At 33.3% G+C, this 22,563-nt stretch overlaps 2 protein-coding genes and 1 long non-coding RNA gene across 4 annotated transcripts; 1 reads left to right on the forward strand and 2 right to left on the reverse strand.

Annotated features, from left to right (window-relative positions):
* Window positions 1-699: 699 nt before the first annotated feature.
* On the reverse strand, window positions 700-4,638 carry LOC129321914 (probable LRR receptor-like serine/threonine-protein kinase At3g47570). The gene is made up of 3 exons (XM_054967896.1): window positions 1,898-4,638; window positions 1,390-1,774; window positions 700-976 (listed from the first exon to the last, which is right to left on the reverse strand). The coding sequence occupies exons 1-3, from the start codon at window positions 4,578-4,580 to the stop codon at window positions 934-936; spliced, it is 3,111 nt and encodes a 1,036-aa protein (XP_054823871.1). The 5' UTR covers window positions 4,581-4,638; the 3' UTR covers window positions 700-933.
* A 6,650-nt stretch (window positions 4,639-11,288) lies between these two features.
* Window positions 11,289-13,945, forward strand: LOC129284377 (uncharacterized). Its single transcript, XR_008586849.1, has 3 exons — window positions 11,289-11,646; window positions 12,483-12,672; window positions 13,655-13,945. It is a non-coding gene; the product is annotated as an uncharacterized LOC129284377 (long non-coding RNA).
* Window positions 13,946-14,160: 215 nt separating this feature from the next.
* LOC129321751 (probable LRR receptor-like serine/threonine-protein kinase At3g47570) lies at window positions 14,161-17,601 on the reverse strand. 2 transcript variants are annotated; one of them, XM_054967645.1, is made up of 3 exons: window positions 16,819-17,601; window positions 14,848-16,734; window positions 14,161-14,713 (listed from the first exon to the last, which is right to left on the reverse strand). In XM_054967645.1, exons 1-3 carry the CDS (start codon window positions 17,531-17,533, stop codon window positions 14,307-14,309), a joined length of 3,009 nt encoding a protein of 1,002 aa, XP_054823620.1. In that variant the 5' UTR covers window positions 17,534-17,601; the 3' UTR covers window positions 14,161-14,306. The 2 variants fall into 2 exon arrangements, with proteins under 2 accessions (XP_054823620.1, XP_054823618.1); XM_054967643.1 differs by having other exon boundaries at window positions 14,848-17,601.
* Window positions 17,602-22,563: the final 4,962 nt, after the last annotated feature.

The following is a 22,563-nucleotide window of genomic DNA, read 5'->3' on the forward strand; positions in this document are numbered from 1 at the left end:
TCAGAATAAGAAATATGTTTATCTTGAGGAACTATTTTTAAAAACATCTGGTAATTTTACAAAATGACTTCTTTTTCGCTTAATTGTAAAATTTTGAATAATAAATCAAGAGTGTTTTAGGATAGGAGCATTAATGTTGCGCATATTAATTGCACAGAATTGAAGTCAATGATATTTTTAAAATGTATGCCGACCTAACTACCAGATTTATTGCTAGTATATCCATATCTTATCAAAATTATTATATTAGCGATAGCGACTGTAATATTTAGCTAGCTTGGCTCAAAAGTCACATTTGAGTACAACTGATGAAGAATGTGACCATTCTCGATCAACTGCAATAAGTATGCAGAAATTTGTAGGTAAGGACCAATAAAAACTAGAAATTGACTCTAGAGCACCCATTAAAAGTTTTTTTTTTAAAAAAAATCTCTCCGTCCTTTTTTGAAATTTTTGAGCCTTTTGCTATAATATTTTGGTCTTTTTCTATACTTTTTTATATCATTTTATTATTTTCTGCTCAAATAATAATAAAAAATAACTAATAGTTCATTTTAAAAAGTTGGAAAGACACATTATATCAAAAACAAATTTAGCATCCTAAATGTTCTTGGACCTATAGTTTATAGGGGTCATTTTACTAGATTACGCTTTATTTTTTTTTCATTTTTAATTTAGAAAAGATATATAAAACACAACACTCTTTTTATTCATATAGTTTCTAAATTATGTTAATGGAGACTGAAATCAGTCATATACATATAAGATAGGAAATTGTGAACATAGCCACAAATAACAAAAATATAAACATAAAGCACATTTTGATGATCTGCTCATTATAAGCTTCTAAAGCCAACATGGAGACCAAGTAATATAAAAAACATGCACACATATATGCCCAAGAAAACAACGGTAGGCTCATCCCAATAAAGATTAGACTTTTATCGCTGATCGATCAGACGCCAATTTATATGGCCTGCAACAGCAAATATAAAAAATGAGACGCAGTTTAAAAATAAGAATATAAAAAATAACTAAAAAGATAATCAATCACCAGATATTTATATTAAAAACAGATTTGGGTTAATTTGCACATGAAAAAATTGGTTGACATGTATAGAACGAACTATGTAAGCATCGTATTAAAGGGGACAAAATGGTTCTTCATTTCGTCAAATGTCTAGAGACGTAATATAATGGCAAGTACGTACGAATTAGACAAGGGACGATGTGAAATAGAATGTAACAGCAAGATCAAAATGACAAAATAAATGCTTAGACGCTGTGTTTTGGTCAAAAGAAAAGTTCAGACGCTTAATAAAAACAGAAAACATGAGTTATATCTCATGAGAAACATGAGTGATATTTTAGATACTATGTTGTACTCACCGCGAAGTAAAAGAACTCTTGATGGAAATTAACTCCCTGACAACCTCCACTGCACTTATTCTTTCATGTGGTGATTCCACTGAACAAGCAAGTCCAATCCTAACTAAAGAGCATAGGCATTTCACCACATTAGGTTGGACCTGTATTAAATCCTCCAATGAGCCTTCTGATATCTGCATTCTATGTTCAGATTCCCTAGGAAGAATACTAGGATTCACAACTTCCAAAAGCTTATCTGGAAATGCAATTTCCACAAATTTATGAAGATTGTGACCGTCTTCACATATATCTGCGGTGGGCCTTTTTTTGGTTAGCATCTCTAAAATAAGAATGCCAAAACTATACATGTCACCTTGTATTGACACGTCGAGACCCATTCCATATTCTGAAATATGGTAATAATTTTGTTAGTTTCCATAGCAACTCATCAAAATAAAATAGAAAACGGAAAGTTTGAACTAAATGAATGTGACTTTATGGCAAAAAAATGAAAAATATTATATGATACCTGGAGGAACATAACCAATGGTGCCCTTTATTCCAATTGTGCTACTTTGTTTATTAATTTTTCCCTCAATAGTTGAAAATATCCTGGCCAATCCAAAATCACTCAAATGAGCAACCATGTCGCCATCAAGAAGGACATTGCTTGGCTTCAAATCACAATGAACAAGAGGTTGCTCACATTCATGGTGAAGGTATTGTAATGCAGACGCAACATCGAGTAAAATATTTATGATTTGATCGAGGATCAAAATTCTTGGATGAACTTGATCTTTGGCACCTGGATGCAACCAATTTTCCAAGCTTCCATTCACCATGTACTCATAAACCAGAGCTTTAAATTCATGACCCTTGAAATCTATGCTGGAGCAACATGTAACAATTTTCACCATATTTCGATGTCTTCTATTTTTGAGCGAGTTACATTCAGCCACGAAACTCTTGTCAGCTCCCTTAATTTGAAGGTTGAGGACCTTTATTGCGACAACATCATGAGACTCAAGACTTCCCTTATATACAGAGCCAAATCTCCCAAATCCAATCATGTTGTTGGCTGAGAACCCATTCGTTGCATTGTGTAAACTTTGAAATGACACTTTGGGAAGCATGTCAATTGCCGGTGAATTGGAGGGATATTTCTTGCTTCTTTTCCTCTTATAATAATAAATAGCAAGAATGGAAGACAGTATCAAAAGAAAAGCCACCACACAACATATTGCTGCGACCAACCCAGAAGTATGATGTTTTCTTTCTCCCGTAACTTTAACAAGACATGGTGGTAGTTTTAGATCTGGAATTCCTCCACAAAGCTCACTATTCCCAGTCAATGATATTGCACTTGCATTGCTAAAGACACCTCTTTTTGGCACTTCACCATCCAACATGTTAAAAGAAACATTCAGGTATTCTAAAACGGAAATATCCTGCAATTCCTTTGGAACTGAACCAGACAAGTTATTTTCTGACAGGTCTAAGTATCGTAGACCTTTTAACGAAGCCAAAGATAAAGGGATGATTTCTTGGAAGAAGTTCCCCTGTAAAAAAAGGTACTCCAAGCTCTTGCAATCTCCTATCGTTTCTGGAATATTTCCAGGCAAATGATTATGGGAAAAATCCAGTTCATCAATATTTTTTAACTTTCCTACTTCCTTAGGGAGCTTACCACTAAACGAGTTATGAGACAAGTTCAGCAAGATCGATAAAGATGGAAGATCAAATATCTCTACAGGCATGGTGTTACTAAACTTGTTTCGTGACAGGTCAAGCTTCTGCAATTTTTGGCAATTTCTAATGCTTGGAGGAATTGGTCCTTCTAGCATATTACCTGACAAATCTAGATCAAACAACTGACTGAGGTTGCCTATAAAAGGTGTTATTTCTCCTGACAACCTATTCCCTACTAAATATAATGCTTGCATCTTTTGAAGCTTCCCAAAAGTAGTTGGGATCGTGTTGGTTAAATGATTATTGTCCATATCTATTACCCATAAGTTGACAAGATTTCCCAACGCTTCAGGAATTTCACCAGAGATTTGATTGTCTGATAAATAGAGTCCTTTCAAATGGGTGGACAAATTGCCAATGAAATTTGGTAGATGGCCTCCAAAATTGCTGGAACTCAATTCAATTGCTTTCAACTTACTACAATTGATCAAAGATTTCAAGAATTCCAAGTCTTCCGCAGAATTACTTCCCAGATCATTATGACCAATGTTTAGTACTGAAAGATCATGCGACTTTCCCAGATCTGGAACAAGCCCAGTCAAATGATTAGCCGCCAATGCAAGCCGTACAAGTCTAGAAGCATTGACTAGGGAAGTTGGGATAGGGCCTGAAAATTGATTCATATCAACTTCCACTAACTGGAGATTAGGGAGGGTGAGAAACATATTGACTGGGAGAGACCCATTAAGTTGATTATTTGCAACCCCAAGCCAAGTAAGACTTGACAAATTGTAAATAGAAGAGGGAATTGTACCAGAAAGCTTGTTGGAACCTATAGCAATTGTTCCCAATTTTTGCAGGTGGCCTAATGTTTCAGGTACAGTCCCCTCCAAGTTATTCCGACCCAGAGAAAGAAGACGAAGGGAAGAAATATTCCCTATGGAAATTGGGATTTCACCCGTGAAATTGTTTACAGGTAGATATATTTCTTCAAGCTTTTGGAGAGAGTCAATCTCCATTGGTATTTTGCCAATGAGATGATTCCCTCCAAATGAGAAGTACCTGAGGTTAGAGCAACTTGTGACGTTAACAGGAAATTCTCCTGTCAACGTATTATTTTCCAGATAAAGTTCCTGCAATCGAAACAAGTGACCGAATTCTTGTGGGATCTCTCCATGAAACTTATTGGCACCAAGAGAGATGTATCTGATGAAGGAGAGATTGCCAATGAAGGGTGATAAAGTACCAGACAATTGATAATCTTCTAACACCAACCGAGTAACTCTGTGATGCTTGTGGCCGCAAGTGATTCCATGCCAGTTGCAGAAGTGTGTTGAAGCATTCCAAGAGTCCAAGATATGATAGGGATCTTCGGATATTGATTCCTTGAATTTGAGCAAGGACAAGTGATCAGTTTTGTTTCCCAATGATGGTGATGAAGCAGCTCCTCTGCAAGATTGAAAGATCAAAGTAAAGAAAAGAAGCAAGTGAAGGTTTTGGGACCAAACCGGAAAAGGTTTCATTTTGTTGAGAAACACGAGGCTCCGCGTTGAGTGGTCTTTGTAAGTTAAGTGGTATGGAACTAAGTGGAAGCACACAGTTGTTCTCTAATTTTAGTCGGACTTAAATAATGGAGGCCACATTATTTTCTATTTAGAGAGAGAGAGAGAGATAATAGTTTTTCTTTTATAATTTAGTTCATATTTTTTTATATCAAATATAATCTCAACATTCGCCACTATAGAGGTTGGCATTAATGATCAAAGGTAAGAAGACCAGAAAGACTCTTATCTTACCCATTTGGGTAGGTTTAATTTTCTCTCTAATGTCACCCTAATCAGTGTCATCTAAAGTCTCACTTGACAGGCATGTTCATTCAATCCTTATTACAAGATCGAGATCCTATCGTGCTTGGGGCTATTTCATTGTGTGCTTGGAACTACGTTGAATTTGTGGTTCCGAATATTATTCACCCAAAAGCAACAATTTGTCGAGCAAACATGTTTAATTTCCAAATGCTATCATAATTGAGCCAAACACACTCTAACTTGGGAGAATTACACATAGGTCCTAGATAAAAAAAATTATTTACTCATAAGTCTCATCCACCTATAAAAACTGAAATTTAACATGTAATAGAAGTTTATAAATGGACTGAAATAATTAATTTCTTTATTTGGCACCTGTTTATAATTTTTCCTTTTAATTATGATTTAACAAGTCTCGTCTACTACTTGTTTCCTCCACATGATAATGATACTTCAATTTCTAAAAGAAGCTCAAACTTTTGACAAATTCAAATAATTAAATTGTACGTTTCACAATATTAGATGATGAAAATAACGAGTACTGGCTCCGGCAGTGAGGTCGTTGTAAATTGGTCACTGTCATTCCAAGCCAGTGACATTTCCTTTTTCTTTTAATATTATATTTACAGTGTATATTAATTGTTCTAACCAATTCCACTCGATTTCTAATCTAATATATTCCTACATATTTTTAATATATTTTGATAGAACATATTTTTTTAATATTATTATGACTTAATAACTAACCATTTCTCCATTCTTTGCACACACGCATGTGGACCTGTGCGTTAGAGTATTACTCCAAGCATGAAGTTTCTAGATGTAACATTAGTCATGAATAATATGATCATCTTACACTTTATGATATGCATGGAAAACATATTTAAGTTTAAAAAACAACTTAATTTAAATAAAAAATAAGGAGTATATAAGTTTTTATTAGAAAAAAAAGAATATAGTGATGAATTGATCAAGTTTAATTTGTATTTGATGAGTTATTCATTTTAAGACCCATTTAATGTGTGAAGAGAATGAAATGAAAAAAAAAATACTCATAATAAATAAAAGATTTTGCAAACGAAGTAACAGTGATTTGAAAAGAAAAATATTAACATGGTATATACTTGTTGGTGATACGAAGACATTCAATTGAAAATGTCTATTTTGAGCACTTACGATGACTGTGACCATTTCCTACTAAAATTATTACGTAAAGACTTTTTTGATCAAGTCCCTATTAAAAATAGTGATTGCGCTAGGTGACTCTGTCCAATACTGAAGTCATTTTTTAAAAAGATCAGAATTCAGAAGTTTTTTAAAATAGTTCCTCAAATAATCATATTTTTTATCCTTAATATTTTAAAAATTAAATAAATATCTCAAATTTCCAAGAAATCCTTTTTCCAAAAAAAAAAAAATGAAGCAAACAGGCTTTAATGGTTTGATATGGGAGATGATAGATTTAATGTGATCATAGGTTTTTTTTTTTTTTTTTACATTTACAGATATCCTCTTATTAGATATAATCATATTTAAAATACTATCAAGCATTATTATGTATGGACACCTTTTTTAACAAGAATTCAAACATTAATTCACCACATTATAAAAAACTAGTTGATTCCGCTAGACCCAACTACATTGATGTAATCATAGTTTTTTAAGTAGTTTAGTAATGTGATTAATATAATCAATCTTGGATCCCTCACAAGTGGCAAGTCAAAGTTTGAATCTCCTTTAAGAGAAATGTCCACATTTAGTATCCGGCCATAACTAAATCATGATTACCTCTAATATTAAAAGGATATGCGGATAACCAAAAAATATAATTAATCTTACTATTTGCGTATTTTTTTTTTGTCAGCATTTAACATTCTTAACATTCTGGTAGTACTCTTAGATCGATTTATTTTTAAAAGGAAATAATACTTTTAAGAAAAAATATTTTTTATCAATTGCTAAATGATTTGATACCCCTATTAGCTTACAAAAAAAACGGTAGTTCCTAATAATGCCATTCTTAATAAGCGAGAAATTGATATGTATTTTCTCTTTTTCCTGTTATAAAGAACTTTCAATTACTTCACTAAAACTAACAAATGGAAGTTAACTAATTAAATATGTCATAAAATAAAAAAAATTGATTAAAAATCAACCATAACCATGTGCAGTACTCAGAAAGATATAAAATCAACAGCGGCTGAACATCCCAAATCCCTCAAAACTTGATTTTAAACCTATTTTATGCAATCTCCCATCTAATCTAAGTAGGCTCTATAATTAACTTTACTAAAATCCCATTTCGTTTTCTAGTCAATTTTAAGTTCTCTTTGGATAACACCTTCCAAATTTTAAATTTGTTTTTGGGAGAATTTCAAGGTAACATCTGTATGAGAAGAAAAAATTAGAGCTTTTGCAAAAGAACCTTTGAAATGAAAAAATAAAAAATAGACAGACTGTAATAACCTATAAAGTTTTGTGAAAAAAATTAAAAAATTATATTAAATATATAATAAGGTGTATTAATTATAGTTATATTAATTTTGGGACCATTATGATAAGAAGAAGTGTTGGTGTAGTGGAAGGAGCATGCAATCCAATCATCAGGTTTCAAATTCGAATTTGACTAAGACCCAAAAAGGGGATTTTACTTTGTTTTTGTTTTTTGAAATTACCAAATTGCCCCTTTTCAATCTAATAAGGCTTCTCGTCCCTTTTCTTCGATTGTTCAAGATTTGTCCAGAGAGAGAAGTGCTCTGCCTCATGCTTCATTCCTTCACTCTTCCTCTGCGTCTCCGATTCCTTCCTTTTTGTTTTCAGCCATCACCGGCGTGAGCTTTGATTGCCGATCTGTCATAGCTGGCTGGAGTGAGAGCTCGTTTTCTGTTGTTGGAAGTCAAACAAAAATCTCTTCCTTCTTCCTTGTACGAGCTCAGTGTTTCACTGGGTTGAGGTATAGATTATGGGAATCATTTTGCTTGTGCTGCTGTCGAGTTTTATTTCTATTATGTTCTTGGTTATAATGCTTCTTCTCTCTACTCGATTCTCGCTGTTACTCTGTTCCTGTAAACTCTGTCCAAGCATTGCTAACGGGTGGAAGAAGCTGAAGCAACACTGATTCTGGTTTTTTTTCCTTTCTCTTGAACGGTGCTGCATCTTTCACTGTTCCTTGCTCAGCTGGAGATTCCATCTTCTCTCCCTGTTTGGTTGGCAATCTCTTGATCTCTCCCTCTTTCGCTGTTATTGGTGATTAAGGTGAGGATTTTTGAGCACTCTTCCTTTGTTGAGCCGTATGAGAGGGAGTGTGAGTTGATGGCTGAAATTATAGAGTTCTTTGATATAACCTTGTTGCTGCTGTATGTTGTAAGAAGAAGGTTCAAATTTGAGCTGAAACATGACTTAAGACTTGGTAGTGATATACACATGGGTCATAATTTTGGAGTTAAATTAATTTTATTTGAAATGATTGATGCAAAGAATTTATTGAGGTTAAATTGGAAGAGAATAGCTTTGATATATTACTTGAATATTGGCTTCATTAAGATGCCTACCGAAATGTGTGAAATAATTTTAAAGCATAAATTTTGGTTTTGAATTTTAAGTGATAATGATTGATATAGGAAAAGTAGAAGGAAATCTTTATAAAGTAAAGACGATTTGTTAAATTTTGTTTAATAATATCCTTATAAGATGTGTGGAAGATGAGGATCCTAACAGAAATTGAAGAAAAAATATTGTGAGAATCTGGAATTTCAACAAATAAGTGAATAGCATTCCCTTTAATTTATTTTATTGTCATAGACTTTTATTGAACCATTTTATTTTTATGAATTATATTAATTTTGAAAATTATGAAATATTGGTAAAGGACAAATGAATTATGATATGTGAATTTATTTATTATCAAAAAGTGTATTCCCAAGGTTGATAAAAGCACTCATGTATGATTGTTAAGTTTTGAAATGTATTGACTACTCAAGTACTGTAAGTTTGGTGTAATAGCTATAAAGTATAGTTTTTACAAAATTTAAGATTTGAAACAACTCATGCAAGTTTGACATTGAGAATGAAAATTTTATTATAGCAATAATTATTTTTCTTGCAGGTTTGAAACATAGTTTTTAAAGAATTCTAAACAGAACACTGTTGCTAATGACAGTTTCGTTAGCCCGTAGTGCGCTGTGGTTAAACATTAGCTAGTTTATTTCATGAGCTTTGCTCTCATATTTGGTATTCGTGGGCTTTGTACCCGTGTTTGATTCCGTGATCTAAGCCGCATTTGGTTACTTACCCTCGTGGATAGTATGTCCACGTTTGTTTCATAGCTTTGGCTACGTTTGGTTATTTACCCTCATGGACTGATGTGTTCACGTTTGTTTTTGTGGCATAAGTCACGTTTGGTTACTTACCCTCGTGGACTATGTGTTCATGTTTGTAATCTGTTCTGTTGAGTTCTCAAAATTTAAAATGTTGATTAAAGTGTTTTCAAAATTTACATGATTTTAGCTAACAATTTTACCACTTTGAATTATATGTGTAAACTGTTTTCTTTAAGCATTATAGTATAAATTTTTTTCAACTTACTCATATTTTACTATTATGGTTATAACTTACAGGTTTATAAAATTTTGAGGAATTATTTTAATTAGTTAGCACCATTATTAGAGTTTGTTTATTTTAAATTTTAAGAATTTTACCAGAGAAATACTATTCACTAAAAAACTTATTTTGATCTCAAATTTGTTAACTGACGCTGATTCCCTTGACCTCTGAAGGGCAAACCAGCTGCAGTGGATGAAAATTTTTGATTGGTACTGTTGCTTTTAATGTAAATATATTTTTTAACAATTAGCTTAAAGTAAAAGTGATTTGATTATTTTTTTCTTTTATAAAAATTTATTAGTTTAAAGGGATGTGTGAGTGGTCACCCTCTATTTTTAGGGCTTGACACAGACATTAGATGTTTTTGTGAAAATCGGGCTTCCATTCACCATTAGCTTGAGGGTAATGGCTTCTCTTCCTGCATCATCGCGATCTCCTGTCTGAACTCTCACAACGTATTGGAATTGCTCCCGCATGCAATCCCATTTCGATCAACATCTAGAATCAGACATGTAACACAATACTAAGTAGATGAAAGCTTGCAACCCATGGGTGAAACCAAACTAATATTGGATCAAGAGAAGAAAGCAACTTACAGTTACAGATATGGCTATTGCAACGAAGCTGATGAGTGAGAGCAGAAAAAAAAGACGAGACATTGCATCTCTGAGAGCCATATTTTTTATAAGGATGATGAGGAGCTTAAACAACCTTTGCAGCTATACGCCTTTATGTAGAACACATGCATGCACGTCTGTCCAGCAGGACGAGTATTATTATGTGATGAACCTAATGAATATACACAGTGAAACTTATGTGATGTTCAATCCAATTCGGTAGGTGCATCGCATAATACTTTTTTTTTAAATATGCATAATAAAACTCTTGTCCAGATATCCGTTAATTTATGTCCAATCCAACTCCACAGTCAAACCCCCAACAAGATTAATTGTTTGTACCCACGTCGCATATGGATAATATATAATGAAACGTACTTTGAAGTTGATTTCAAGTGTGGTATATTGGTATAGATACTTTCTAGATTAAATTGAGGCTGATGAAAATCATGAGCCCGTTATCATTTTATAATGTGGAATGTCAGACTTTTGTTGTCATATCCTCCCACTATCAACTACAGGCTAGCTCTCGCTTCTGTGGTTTGAACCAGTTCACGGCAGTTCCGAGAGAATTACCGAGGAGAAATTTTCTAAAAAATTATTTTTTTATAAAATGAATTTCCATTATATTAATTCATAAATATGACATACTCTGCATTTCTCAAAAGGATGTTGCAATAAAAAATTATAATTATTAACCATTCCCAAAAGCTAAGTTTAGATGCATAATAGACATAAACAATTGTAATTTTGAACATTTTAATAAACTGATAAAAAGGTTGTCCCCCAACAAAACTAATCAAAAGGTATGTTATGAGTTCCGAAAACCTAAATTTTGAAGAAAAAAATCCTCGTGCTTTAAGAAAAGATGGAATTACTCAGGACGCCAATATAATATAATGACCCAAATTTTTTGAATTAACGTAAATCAATTTTTCTCAACAGTAGATATTTTATTTAAATTAATTTTATAATAAGTGGAGAGTGATAGTTTAAAAAAAAACTTATCAAATATTTTTTCAAAGTCCAGAGTTATAATTTTATTGAGAGAAAGTGTGGTTTTATTTTGTCCTGAATTATGAAAAAAATTTGTTCCTCGTTTGTAATTTTTCCTTGTGCTATTTCTTGTAGTTTTCCCAATTATCTTTTTTGGTTCAGAATTTATATCTTTTATGCAAAAACAGAGCACTGGCAGTTCATTTTCTTTCCTTCCTTCCACCGACATGGACGTTCTGATTCCTCACCGCCATTGCACTCCTTCACCGTTCTTCGCATCTCCGGTGGCCATGGTGCTCGTGCTGTCTTGTAATGCCAGCTGTAATCTCATCTTCTTCCTTCCCTGTCGCTGATGATCGCTGCTGTGGTGGAGGTTTTGTTGAAGTCACTGTTTTTTTTTTTTTTTTACTCTGGGTGCTGCCATCGGAGAGTGTGAGTGGCAAAACTCCCTCCTTATTCCTGCTTTGTCTGTGCGTTGCTGCGTGTATGCTGCCATGTTTTCGTGATTCTTTCCCCTGCTTCCGTCGATTTCGTTCTGTTCCCTTTCTTTGCTGTTGCTGATTCAGGTTTGATGTGTCGAACCTTGCTTCTTGACAATTTCATGAGTATGCACGTTTAAGTGGTTGGGATTTTAAAATTTTCCCCCTATTATTTGATCTGCTACCCTGTGTGTCTCAGTTGGGAAGGGATATGATTTAATATGTGGATAGTTTAGATTGAGCTTTTCTTGAGTTTAATTGACTCTTGCTGGAAAATTTGATTGAAGAAAAAAAATCAAAATATAACAAACCCAAACGTTCTATTGTAGATTGTTGGGATGGGATTTAAAGCCAAAAACTTAGAATTAAGATTTGAAATCTGATGCCTACAAGGTGTTTGATTAAATGTGTATTAGGAGAAGCTCATTGGGTTATGTATTTCCTACAACCTTATTAATCTCTTAAGAAAGACAACTAGCTTAAATGCTTATTATTTTGTAAATTTGAGCTTGGTGCTGTAAGGGAATTGGGTTATGAAGCTAGTGTATAACTAATTGAGTTTTGGGAGTTATATGGTGGGTGATTATAAACTATGGTATTGTTTTATGACTTAATTTAGATGGTGCACCTAAGTTATTCGATAAAATGAGTTTAGTTGTTTAGAAGCAAAGTCATTCAAAGATTGATATTGGGAAATTTTTGGGAAATAGAATTGAATAAGAAGAAGCTTAGTAAGAGATTGATGTTCAACAAAATGACTAAGAGGGAGTCTATAATGGTATGATATATATATATATATATATATGATAATATGGTTGATTGATTAAATAAACTATCATTAGAAGACAATTATTCTTATAGAATTTGGGAAGTTAGTTTATTCAAATATCTAACTTGTAAAATTTTTGGGAGTTGGAATTAAGGAGTTTGGCAAGGTCACGGACTCATTTTGTTTCCCGTGAGGCATCACTGTTGGACTTTCTTCTTTCCCTATTCAGCATCCAAGTTTCCTCTTCTTCTCTTTTGTGATGTTGGTGATTTAAGGGTAATTGAAAGAAGGGTAGCTCGATTAGAGTTGAAAGAAGTGACTTTTGAGCTTTGAAGGTATTATAGGTAAGTGAATAGCGTCCCAACTAATTTATCAATTAATTTTTCTTATTGCAATTTATTTTGTTATATTGATTATTTTAATAATAATTATGTTGATTAGTAGATACTTTGTTAATTAAATTTCTTCATTTTTAAGTTTTAAGATGGTGGTGAAAAACAATTCATCATAACATACGAATGTTTTATCCCTTATGAGATATCCTTTCAAGATTGATAAAATTCCTTTTCACTAGAATTGACAATTTTTGATTATTCAATAAATGCAAGCACGAGCATTGGATATAAAATTTTATTCTGGCAAGTTTTAGTACTTAAAACTATTCATGCGAGTTTGATTTTGAGAATGAAAACTATATCTTAAAAGTAATGATTTTCTCGCATGTTTGAAAATGATTTTAAAGGGGATTTTATACAAAACGCTGGTTGCTAACGGCAGTTCTATTAGTCCTTGGCACGCCATGGTCAATGACCAGCTAGTTTGATTTTCGTGAGCTTTGTTCTCACGTTTGTTATTCGTGAGTCTCGTACTCACGTTTGTTTCATGGCATAAGCCGCATTTGGTTATTTACCCTTGTGGATTGTGTGTCCATATTTGTTTTTGTGGCATAAGCCGCGTTTGGTTATTTACCCTCATGGACTGTGTGTCCACGATTATGAATTATTCTGATAAATCCCCAAAACTATGAATTTTTAGTTAGTTGGTGATTTCATATTTAATGATTTTAAATTAGTAAATATTGTTATTCTTATTTATGATCTAATTATTATTTTTTGTCAAGATCAAATGTTAAAGCTATTTTGTCGTTATAGATTTAAATATTTTTGTTATGGAAGTTATATAGAACTTTTATTCTAAGTTGATAAATTTGCTTACATTGAATTGCTTTCTCATGTATTTTATATAATTATTATATTTTATTCATTGTGCTTCTACAAAATATTATGATTGGGATGTTATTCACTAAAAAAGTTATTTTGGTCTCAGATAGCGTCGCTGATATTGTACATCCTGCTTTCCAATGAGGAAATTTCTACTGAGCTTAGTGGAGATTTGTTCTGTAAATATTTTCTATTGATGTAAATCTAAATTTATGAATTATGTCATGAAAAACATGATTAGGTGCTCTACATAAATTATGATTAGGGTCCTGATTCTCTTTGTTATATTGTCTATCTATTGGTGAGAAGTAAAGCTCCATATTACTAGTTATAAATTGTAAAATTTCTGTTGTAAAGATTTTGGAGAGATCTTACTTATAAGGGAGGTATTGTCATAATTTTTACAAAATATTTGATAATTTGATTATCTAAAAAGTAAAATTTGATGCGTACAATTAGGTGAATAGTAAGTCAAATGTATTAATTCAGAACTTTCCTTAATCAAAGCTTTAAGGGATGGGTGTTTAAGTGCACATTTCGTGCCGATCACTCCCATATTTCAAGACGTGACATATAATATAAATGTATACTAGAAAAAACAACTTGAGCAAATTCAAGGAAATCCAAAAGTTTGAATGTAAGGGCGATTACAAAATACAAAGGCATAAAAATTTAAGTGATGATAATGAAATATCTAAACCACGCACAAACTGATTATGGCCACGTGGACAATGACCATCCTTCATTATGCAATCTTTTTAGCCTCTATTATTCTCTCCAGAAGGAAAATAATTTCTTCTGATTAGACTTAGTTCCTTGATGACATCCATCCCACTCATCCTTTCATGTGGCGATTCCATTGAACAAACAAGTCCAATCCTAAATAAAGAAATTAAGCATTTCTCTACATTTGGATGGATCATTGTTATGTTCTCTGATGATTCTCGTGATGTTGCCGCTACATGTTCTAATTCTCTGGAGAAAATAGTAGGGTTCACAATCTGCAAAAGCTTATCAGGAAATGCCCTTTTCACGTATTCATGGATATTTTGACCATCTTTAAACATATTTTCCATGGGTCTTCTACCTGTTAGCGTCTCTAAAACAAGAATGCCAAAACTGTACATGTCACCCTGTCTTGATACCTCGAAACCCATTCCATATTCTGAAATAGTGTAAGTTTGTTATTTCTCATGTAAAATCATCAAATATAAATATAAATTTAAAAGGAAAAGCCTTTTTTCAACAAAAAAAATTGCATTTTTCAACTTTCAAGGCCAAAAAGTTATTAAATGGCACCTGGAGGAACATAGCCAAATGTACCCTTGATTCCAATCGTGCTGCTTTGCTTATTAGAATTGCCTTCAGCAATTGAGAGTAGTCTTGCTATTCCAAAATCACTCAAATGAGCAACCATGTTGCCATCAAGAAGGATATTACTTGGCTTTATATCGCAATGAACAAGAGGTTGCTCACATTCATAGTGAAGATAGTGTAAAGCAGAAGAAACATCAACAAGAACATTCAGTATTTGATCAAGGAGCAAATTTCTTGGATTATACTCTGCATTTTCTGTTTTGTTAGGATGCAACCATTTTTCCAAGCTTCCATTCACCATATACTCATAGACTAGAGCTTTGAATTCTAGTCCCTTGTAATCAATGCTGGAGCAACATGTTAAAATCTTTACCAGATTTCGATGCCTTGTATTTTTAAGTGCATTACATTCGGCCACAAAACTCTTCTGGGCTCCCCTGATTTGAAGGTTGATTACCTTTATTGCAACTTCTTCAGATTCCAATCGGCACTTATATACAGAGCCTACACTCCCAGATCCTATCAAATGGTTGATAGAGAACCCATCAGTAGCATTGTGTAACTTTTGATATGATACTTTTGAAAGCATGTCAATTGATGGTGAATCTGAAGAATATTTGTTGCTTCTTTTCCTAAGATGATAAATGGCAACAATAGATAATAGAAGAAGAAATGCAGTCACACCACTTACAGATACTATCATCTTGAAATTAGGATGTTTTCTTTCTCCCACAGATTTGAGAGGGCAAGGTGGGAGTCCTAGCTTTGAAATGCCTCCACAAAACTTATTATTTCCCATAAGTGATATTGCACTTGCATTGCCAAAGACACCTTCGTTTGGTACCTCCCCTTCAAGCATGTTGAAGGAAACATTTAGGTACGTCAAAGAAGTAATATCCTGTATGCCTTTTGGAATTGATCCAGACAAGTTATTTTGTGACAAGTCTAGATATCTGAGACCTTTTAATGAAGCCAAAGATAAGGGGATCGTTTCTTGAAAGAAATTCCCTTGCAACAAGAGATACTCTAGGCTTTGGCAATCTCCAATGGATTGAGGAATATTTCCATACAGACGATTGTGTGAGACATCCAATTGACCAATATTTGTTAACTTCCCTACCTCCTCGGGGAGATCATCACTGAAAGAATTGTATGACAAGTTCAGTAAAATTGATAAAGATGAAAGGCTTATCATCTGGACTGGTATAGCTCCATTAAAATTGTTTTGTGACATATCAAGATATTGTAAACTTTCACAATTCCCAATACTTGGAGGAACTTGGCCTTCTAACTCATTATTTGACAAATCTAGGTGAAATAGCCGAGTGAGATTGCCTATGAAGTGTGTTATTTCTCCAGAAAATTGATTTCCACTCAAAGACAAGTATTGCATCTGTTGAAACTCCCCAAAAGTGATTGGGATGATGTCAGTGAAATAATTCATGTCCATTTCTAGGAACGTCAGGTTAACGAGGTTTCCAAAGGCCGCAGGAATTTTGCCAGATATTTGATTATATGAAAGATAAAGTGATGTGAGTTGAGTAGACAAATTACCTATGGTATTTGGTAAGTGGCCCCCAAAGTTATTTTGCGAGAATGCTAGCACGTTCAACTTGCTGCAGTTGCTCAAAGAAGTTAGAAACTCCCAGTCCTTAGAAGAATTACTTCCCATACTATTATAAGCGAACTCTAGAAAGTAGAGGTCGCGCAACTTTCCAAGATTTGGAATTTGCCCTACAAAGTTATTTCCTCCTATAGAGATTTGTGCAAGCGTTGTCGCATTTACAATGGATGTTGGGACAGGACCTGAGAATTGATTGCCTTCAAGATCCATGTATTGGAGATTTGGGAGGTTGATGAACATGGTGGCTGGGAGAGAGCAATTAATTTGATTTAAAAAAACTCCAAGTAGATAGAGAGATGACAAGTTGTAAAGAGAAGAAGGAATTGCACCAGAAAGCTTGTTGTCGCCTACAGTAAAAAATCTCAACTTTTGTAGAATGCCTATTTCTTCAGGGATACTCCCCTCCAGGTTATTACCAGCCAATGAAAGAAAAGCAAGGGAAGAAAGATTCCACATGGACATTGGGATTTTCCCACTCAAGTTGTTTTTAGGCAGAAGCAATCTTTCAAGCTTATGGAGATAGCCGATCTCCATCGGTATCTTGCCAGTTAGATTATTTCCACCAAATGATAAGTTCCTGAGCTGAGAGCAATTTGTGATGTTGACAGGAAATTTCTCACTTAGTGTATTGTTGCTAATGAAAAGTGTTTGCAACCGAAATAAACGACCTAATTCTTGTGGGATTTCTCCGTGAAACATATTGTTGTCAAGAACAATGACTCTTAGGAAGGAGAGATTACCAATATGTCGAGTTATAGATCCACGCAAGCCATATCCATTTAACCGCAGCTCTATAACTCTATGATGCTTGTGGCCACAAGTGACTCCGTGCCAGTTGCAGAAGTGTGCAGTTGCATTCCAAGAGTCCAAGATATGGTGTGGATCGTCGGATATTGATTCCTTGAATTTGAGCAAAGACAGGTGGTCAGTGTCATTTCCCAATGAAGAGATAGCTTTGCAAGGAGGAATGATGAAAGCAAAGAAGAGAAAGAAGCGAAGGCATATAGGCAAAATGGCGAGAAACATGACAAATGAAGGCTTCATTTGATTGATTGAGAAACACAAGCTAGGCTACTTTGAGAGAGCCCTTTGTAAAGGAATTGGCTTGCAACTAGTGGAAACATTCATATTTGTTTATGATATAATAGTCCGACTTCAATGGTGGAGGCCACATATTGTTTTATTTGTAGTTAAATTAGTATATGGAACGGAAGTATCGCCTCAGTCCATTGCGCCGTCGTGGAAAGTTCGAAGAAAAAAGCCAAATTTAGTCATGGCAACAATCGGTGGCTCCTTTGTTTTCTTCCTTTCAAGTTGTAGTCACTTTTCTAGTTGCCTTCTGATTTAAAATAAAAAATAGTAACTGTCTTTTCCAAAATCTTTCCGCACAAAGTTTATCGCCATGAAAGACGGACCCGGTTTCCCTGCCCATCCCTGTTCTGCAAATTTAAAATATTATTATATATTTTTATTTTACATTTATTAAAATAAAAATTATAAAATAATTTTAATAATCTTTTTATTTTAATTTGATCTAGATTTAATTTACTATGAAAATTTTTATAATTGTTATATATTGACTATTCAGATGTATTGTGCATAGTCCAGATTTCTAACACAATCCGGATTTAATCTAGTGTTAATCAGGACTATGTAGAGTACATCTGAATAACCAATATATATTAATTATAAAAATTATAATATTAAATTGAACCCTATAAATTAAATCTAGATCATATTGAAAATAAAATTTTTTATTAAAATTATTTTATAATTTCTATAAATTTTTATTTTAATAAATATAATATATAATAATGTTTTAAATTTGGATGGTTCAGATTTTATCACATGGACGAGCACCATTGTAATGAATAGGAAAACCAGTCCCATGCAATTACTGAAGCCAAAGTCTTTCTCTTAGTAGTTGGTATGATATTTGTTTTATTTTTATTATTATCAAATAATTATTTTTCACTATTTTTAAAATAGTTTGAGAAACTTTAGTTAGAACTCCAAAAAAAAAAAAAACGAAGTTAAAGGTTCAAAGTCCGATCCTCACAATGTACTAAAAAAAACACTTTGTAGTTACATAGAAACAATATTAACAATAATAAACCACCAATGAAATTGAAATAAACGAAAAGTTAAGACAAAAACCAATATTAATAATGAAATTAATATGAAGAAATGGGCAAAAAAATGAGAGTCGCAAATCTGTTTTGACGCTGTGATCAAAATTCGTCATGACAAAAGCGATGGTCCTTTACTTTAAGAACTAAGAAGAAGAACTTGCCGTTAAAATCAAAGTTCATTGCAGGTAAAATGAGTTTTTACTCGCCAAAGTACTATTTAACAAAAAACTCTTTTTCTATTTTGCTTCATTTCAGAACGATATTGGAAAATTAAATTTTGGAAAATAAAAATGAATTAATTATAATTATAATGTGCTCCATTCATCCAAATTTATAAGACACTTTTAAACAAAATTTTATGTACTGATAAAGTGCTAGGCTCAGGGGTGTCTTAGAAGAGGAGAGAACATAATTGGGCTGCCTATTGATTTAAGGAGGACACATATAATCAAGTATAATATTACATTTTAATTCAAAACTTTAAAACATTGAATTTATATATTTTTTTTATTTATATAGTTATTTTTTAATTTAATTTTACTCAATGTAAGACTTTTTTTTATATTAAGTCAATTTCACTCGCACTTCCTCTCAACTGTGGGTCCATCATTGACCACCCATTATTTGCCTGGCAACCATTATTTGCCTGGCAACCAATAGCTCAATGTAATAATGATTGTGGGCTTCCAAGACTTTTTTTCTCCATCATCTTCACACTATCTTGGTCTCTTTCCAAAACCTAACTTGATATCACTTAGTGGGCCCAAGGAGCATATTGAAAGAGAGAACATACTAGCCTACCCAATGGTTCAAAGAGAATTACAAATTTTAAAACATTGAATTTATAAATCGTTTTCACTTACATATATTTTATTTAATTCAACTCTACCTCATGTAAGATTTTTTTGCCACATCAAGCCAAATTCACTCATACTTGACAACCTAACATAAAACTCATTAAATATATTTTATAATTTTATTTTTCAAAAAAAATATAAACTTTTAAAATTATTTTTCATTTAATATTTCATTTGTAAAAAAAAATCAAAGATCGAATATAATAAGAAAGATAATGTAATAATTTATTTTTATCAAAATGTCTTATATTTTAAATTGATTTATAATTGGAACATAAAAGTTGTATAATAGAGAATCACAGGTTGACAAACTAGAATAAGTAATGTGAATGTGGGGATACACAAGTGAAAATTCCTCTCTCAGTCTTTTGGAAAATTCAAAGAATCCAAATGTATTACTTAATGAATCAACACTAATTATCAACAATCAATTGTTCTAGTGATAATGTCACCTTTCTTATTTTGAAGAGGTTTTGGGTTCAAATCTAGTGTTAATATGTTTGTATGAGTGTGTTTTTCTTTTCTATAAAGAATGGCTAAGTTAGGGATAAAATTAAAAAAAAAATCAACGCTGATAAAAATAATATTTAAAGTATAAAAAACAACAATATAATTGTATCCCCTACTTTAATTCAATGGGCCTCAAGTTTGCGAAGACCACAGATTTGAACAAGTCAATCTAAGAACCGTATTGCACGTAATATTGTTTTATGGACCAGAATGATACGTCTCTCACTCACATCCTTGCATAATTGATTATTATATTTTATATTTTTATATTATATTTTGTGGGTCTCATTTCAAAAGTTGGTCCGCGCGCGTGTGTGAACATCGAAGTATCTTGATCCCATTGAATAAATATGCTTCAAGGATATTTACACACACGAGGTCAAAAAACATCTACGCGGTCAAATTTTAGAATATCAATTATCAATATTAAATATCAAAATCTGTGTGTTAAAGTGTCAAATAATTTAAGGATGGTTGGTCCTTTACCGATATTTTGTAATCTTTTGGTCTTAAATTGAAATTAAATTCATATTTTACACTCAATATTTTATTTTCTCCTGACTATAATAGCAATGTTGGAATGGATCGGGCCCAAAAAAAAAACGTTGGGCTAGGTCTATTACCAACTAGAAGACCATCTTGAAAATAACGAGTTCTCAATGGAAACAGCAAGTTCAATTGTGGACCCAAACACCCATTTTAGAAAGACTAAATTGGAGGAATCCTCTGTGGTCCAGCATAAATGGGCCAACATCCAGGGCCCACACAAGCTTTGATGTCTACATAAGCTTCATTTTTTTTTTTGAATTGGAGGCCACGGATAAACCGTGCTAATTGACAAGATGAGTCATGTCAGCGTATAAAATATTACAACAACCAGGCGACGGGATATCGAAGATACGAATACAGAGATTGTCAGTGTAAGCTTGATGAGATAACCAATTGACACATCTGTTTGCCTCCCTGAAAGTGTGGTCAAACGTGATTGTCCAATCTCGTATAGTGAGGTCTCTGATTCTATTAATGATAGCAGTGAGTGGATGAGTAGTAGAGAACTCATTATGGATTAACGAGAGAGCTTCTGTAGAGTCAGTGTAAACATTAACTTTCTCGAACTTCTCAGCCTAGCAAATGTTTAAACCTTTCAAGATGCTCATAAGTTCGGCAGCTGTACCTGGGTAATAACCAAGGTAACTGGAATAACCTTTGATCCAATTTTCTCGGTTGTTTCGGATAAGACCCCCACATTTGGCTGCACCATGAATGTTGACGGAGCCATCAGTATCCAATCTAACCCAACCTTCTTCAGGAGCAGTCCATCTAGCTGTTGCTCTATCGCCCTTCTGAGTTAGGAAGTTAATTTTATTTTGAAGATATTGATCTCTGAGAACATCTTGGATACTGGTGAAGGCAATGTCTCTGTGACGGGTGTCTTCTTCTGAATGTAAGATTTTGCACCTTTCTTTCCAAATGTTCCAACACACGTGGGTATAAAGTCTCTGCCAAGAGGTTTTCCTTGCACAAGCGTTACCTGCATCAATCCTCGCATTCCAAGTTATCTAATCCTGTAAAGGAAGAGAGAAACAGGTGTTAAGTTTAGAATGATTAACTATTTTTGTCCAAACCTCTTTAGATTTTTTACAATCTCTTAAAATATGAATAGCAGAATCTAAAGAGTTACAACCAAAGGGGCATATCTTGATATAAGGATTGCCCTCATTGGAACATGAGAATTTAGGTTGGAGACGATCCCAAGCTGCTTTCCAAAGGAAGGATTTGATTTTCTCATAAGTCGGCCATTTCCAGATCTTAGACCAAATCTTGGAGTTTTCATTATCGCAATGATTTTCGTTAGCCTTATACGCAGATTTGATGGTAAAGTTACCATCATTAGAAGGCCTCCAACATAGAGTATCATCATCAGCGTTGGGTTTAGGAGGTTGAACGATGGTAATATGATTAATAACATCTTGATGTAAATATTTGCGTAAAATATCAATCTTCCATCTACTAGACTTAGAGCATAAGTTAGAAACCTTAGCATGTAAAATAAAATCAGCCTTAGGCAAGGCATATTTTACAAGTGGTTCAGGAAGAGGGCACCATTTGTCAAACCAAAAAGATATACGATCCCTTTTACCTACCTTCCAACCACTTGGGTTGTGAATTTATCCCAAATTCTAAATATACTATACCAAGTGTAGGAACAAGAGTTGGTTTTGCAAACCATAGGAATGGTAGGGTTTTGACATTTATACTTATCACGTAGAACTCGAACCCAGAAACAATTAGGCTTCATAATGATACCCCAGCAAAGCTTCATAATATAAGCCATGTTTTGGCTTTCCAATTTTTTAAAACCAAGGTCACCATATTTAGTGTCCTTCGTGATATGATCCCAGGACAAGAGGTGTGGTTTCTTGGAGCCATCAATAGAATCCCAAAGGAAGTTGCGAGAGTATGTTTCCATATCGGTTAAGATATTATCAGGTAAGAGCATAGTCTGCATCGAATAACTAGGAATGGAAGAAAGGACCGATTTTATGAGAACAGCTTTCCCAACAGTATTAAGATA

The sequence above is a fragment of the Prosopis cineraria genome, unplaced genomic scaffold (genome assembly GCF_029017545.1).
Source record: "Prosopis cineraria cultivar Desert tree isolate PC_DT_omini unplaced genomic scaffold, ASM2901754v1 PC10, whole genome shotgun sequence".
Classification (NCBI taxonomy): domain Eukaryota; kingdom Viridiplantae; phylum Streptophyta; class Magnoliopsida; order Fabales; family Fabaceae; genus Prosopis; species Prosopis cineraria.

Bases quoted from the DNA above. Each gene is read 5' to 3' on its own strand.
- LOC129321914 (XM_054967896.1), bottom strand. From the start codon at position 4,580: ATGAAACCTTTTCCGGTTTGGTCCCAAAACCTTCACTTGCTTCTTTTC. The intron at 1,775-1,897 runs GTATCATATAAT...ACCATATTTCAG, and splicing joins CATTGGTTATGTTCCTCCAG to AATATGGAATGGGTCTCGAC. The intron at 977-1,389 runs GTGAGTACAACA...TTGCTGTTGCAG, and splicing joins AAGAGTTCTTTTACTTCGCG to GCCATATAAATTGGCGTCTG.
- LOC129321751 (XM_054967643.1), bottom strand. From the start codon at position 17,533: ATGAAGCCTTCATTTGTCATGTTTCTCGCCATTTTGCCTATATGCCTT. The intron at 14,714-14,847 runs GTGCCATTTAAT...ACACTATTTCAG, and splicing joins ATTTGGCTATGTTCCTCCAG to AATATGGAATGGGTTTCGAG.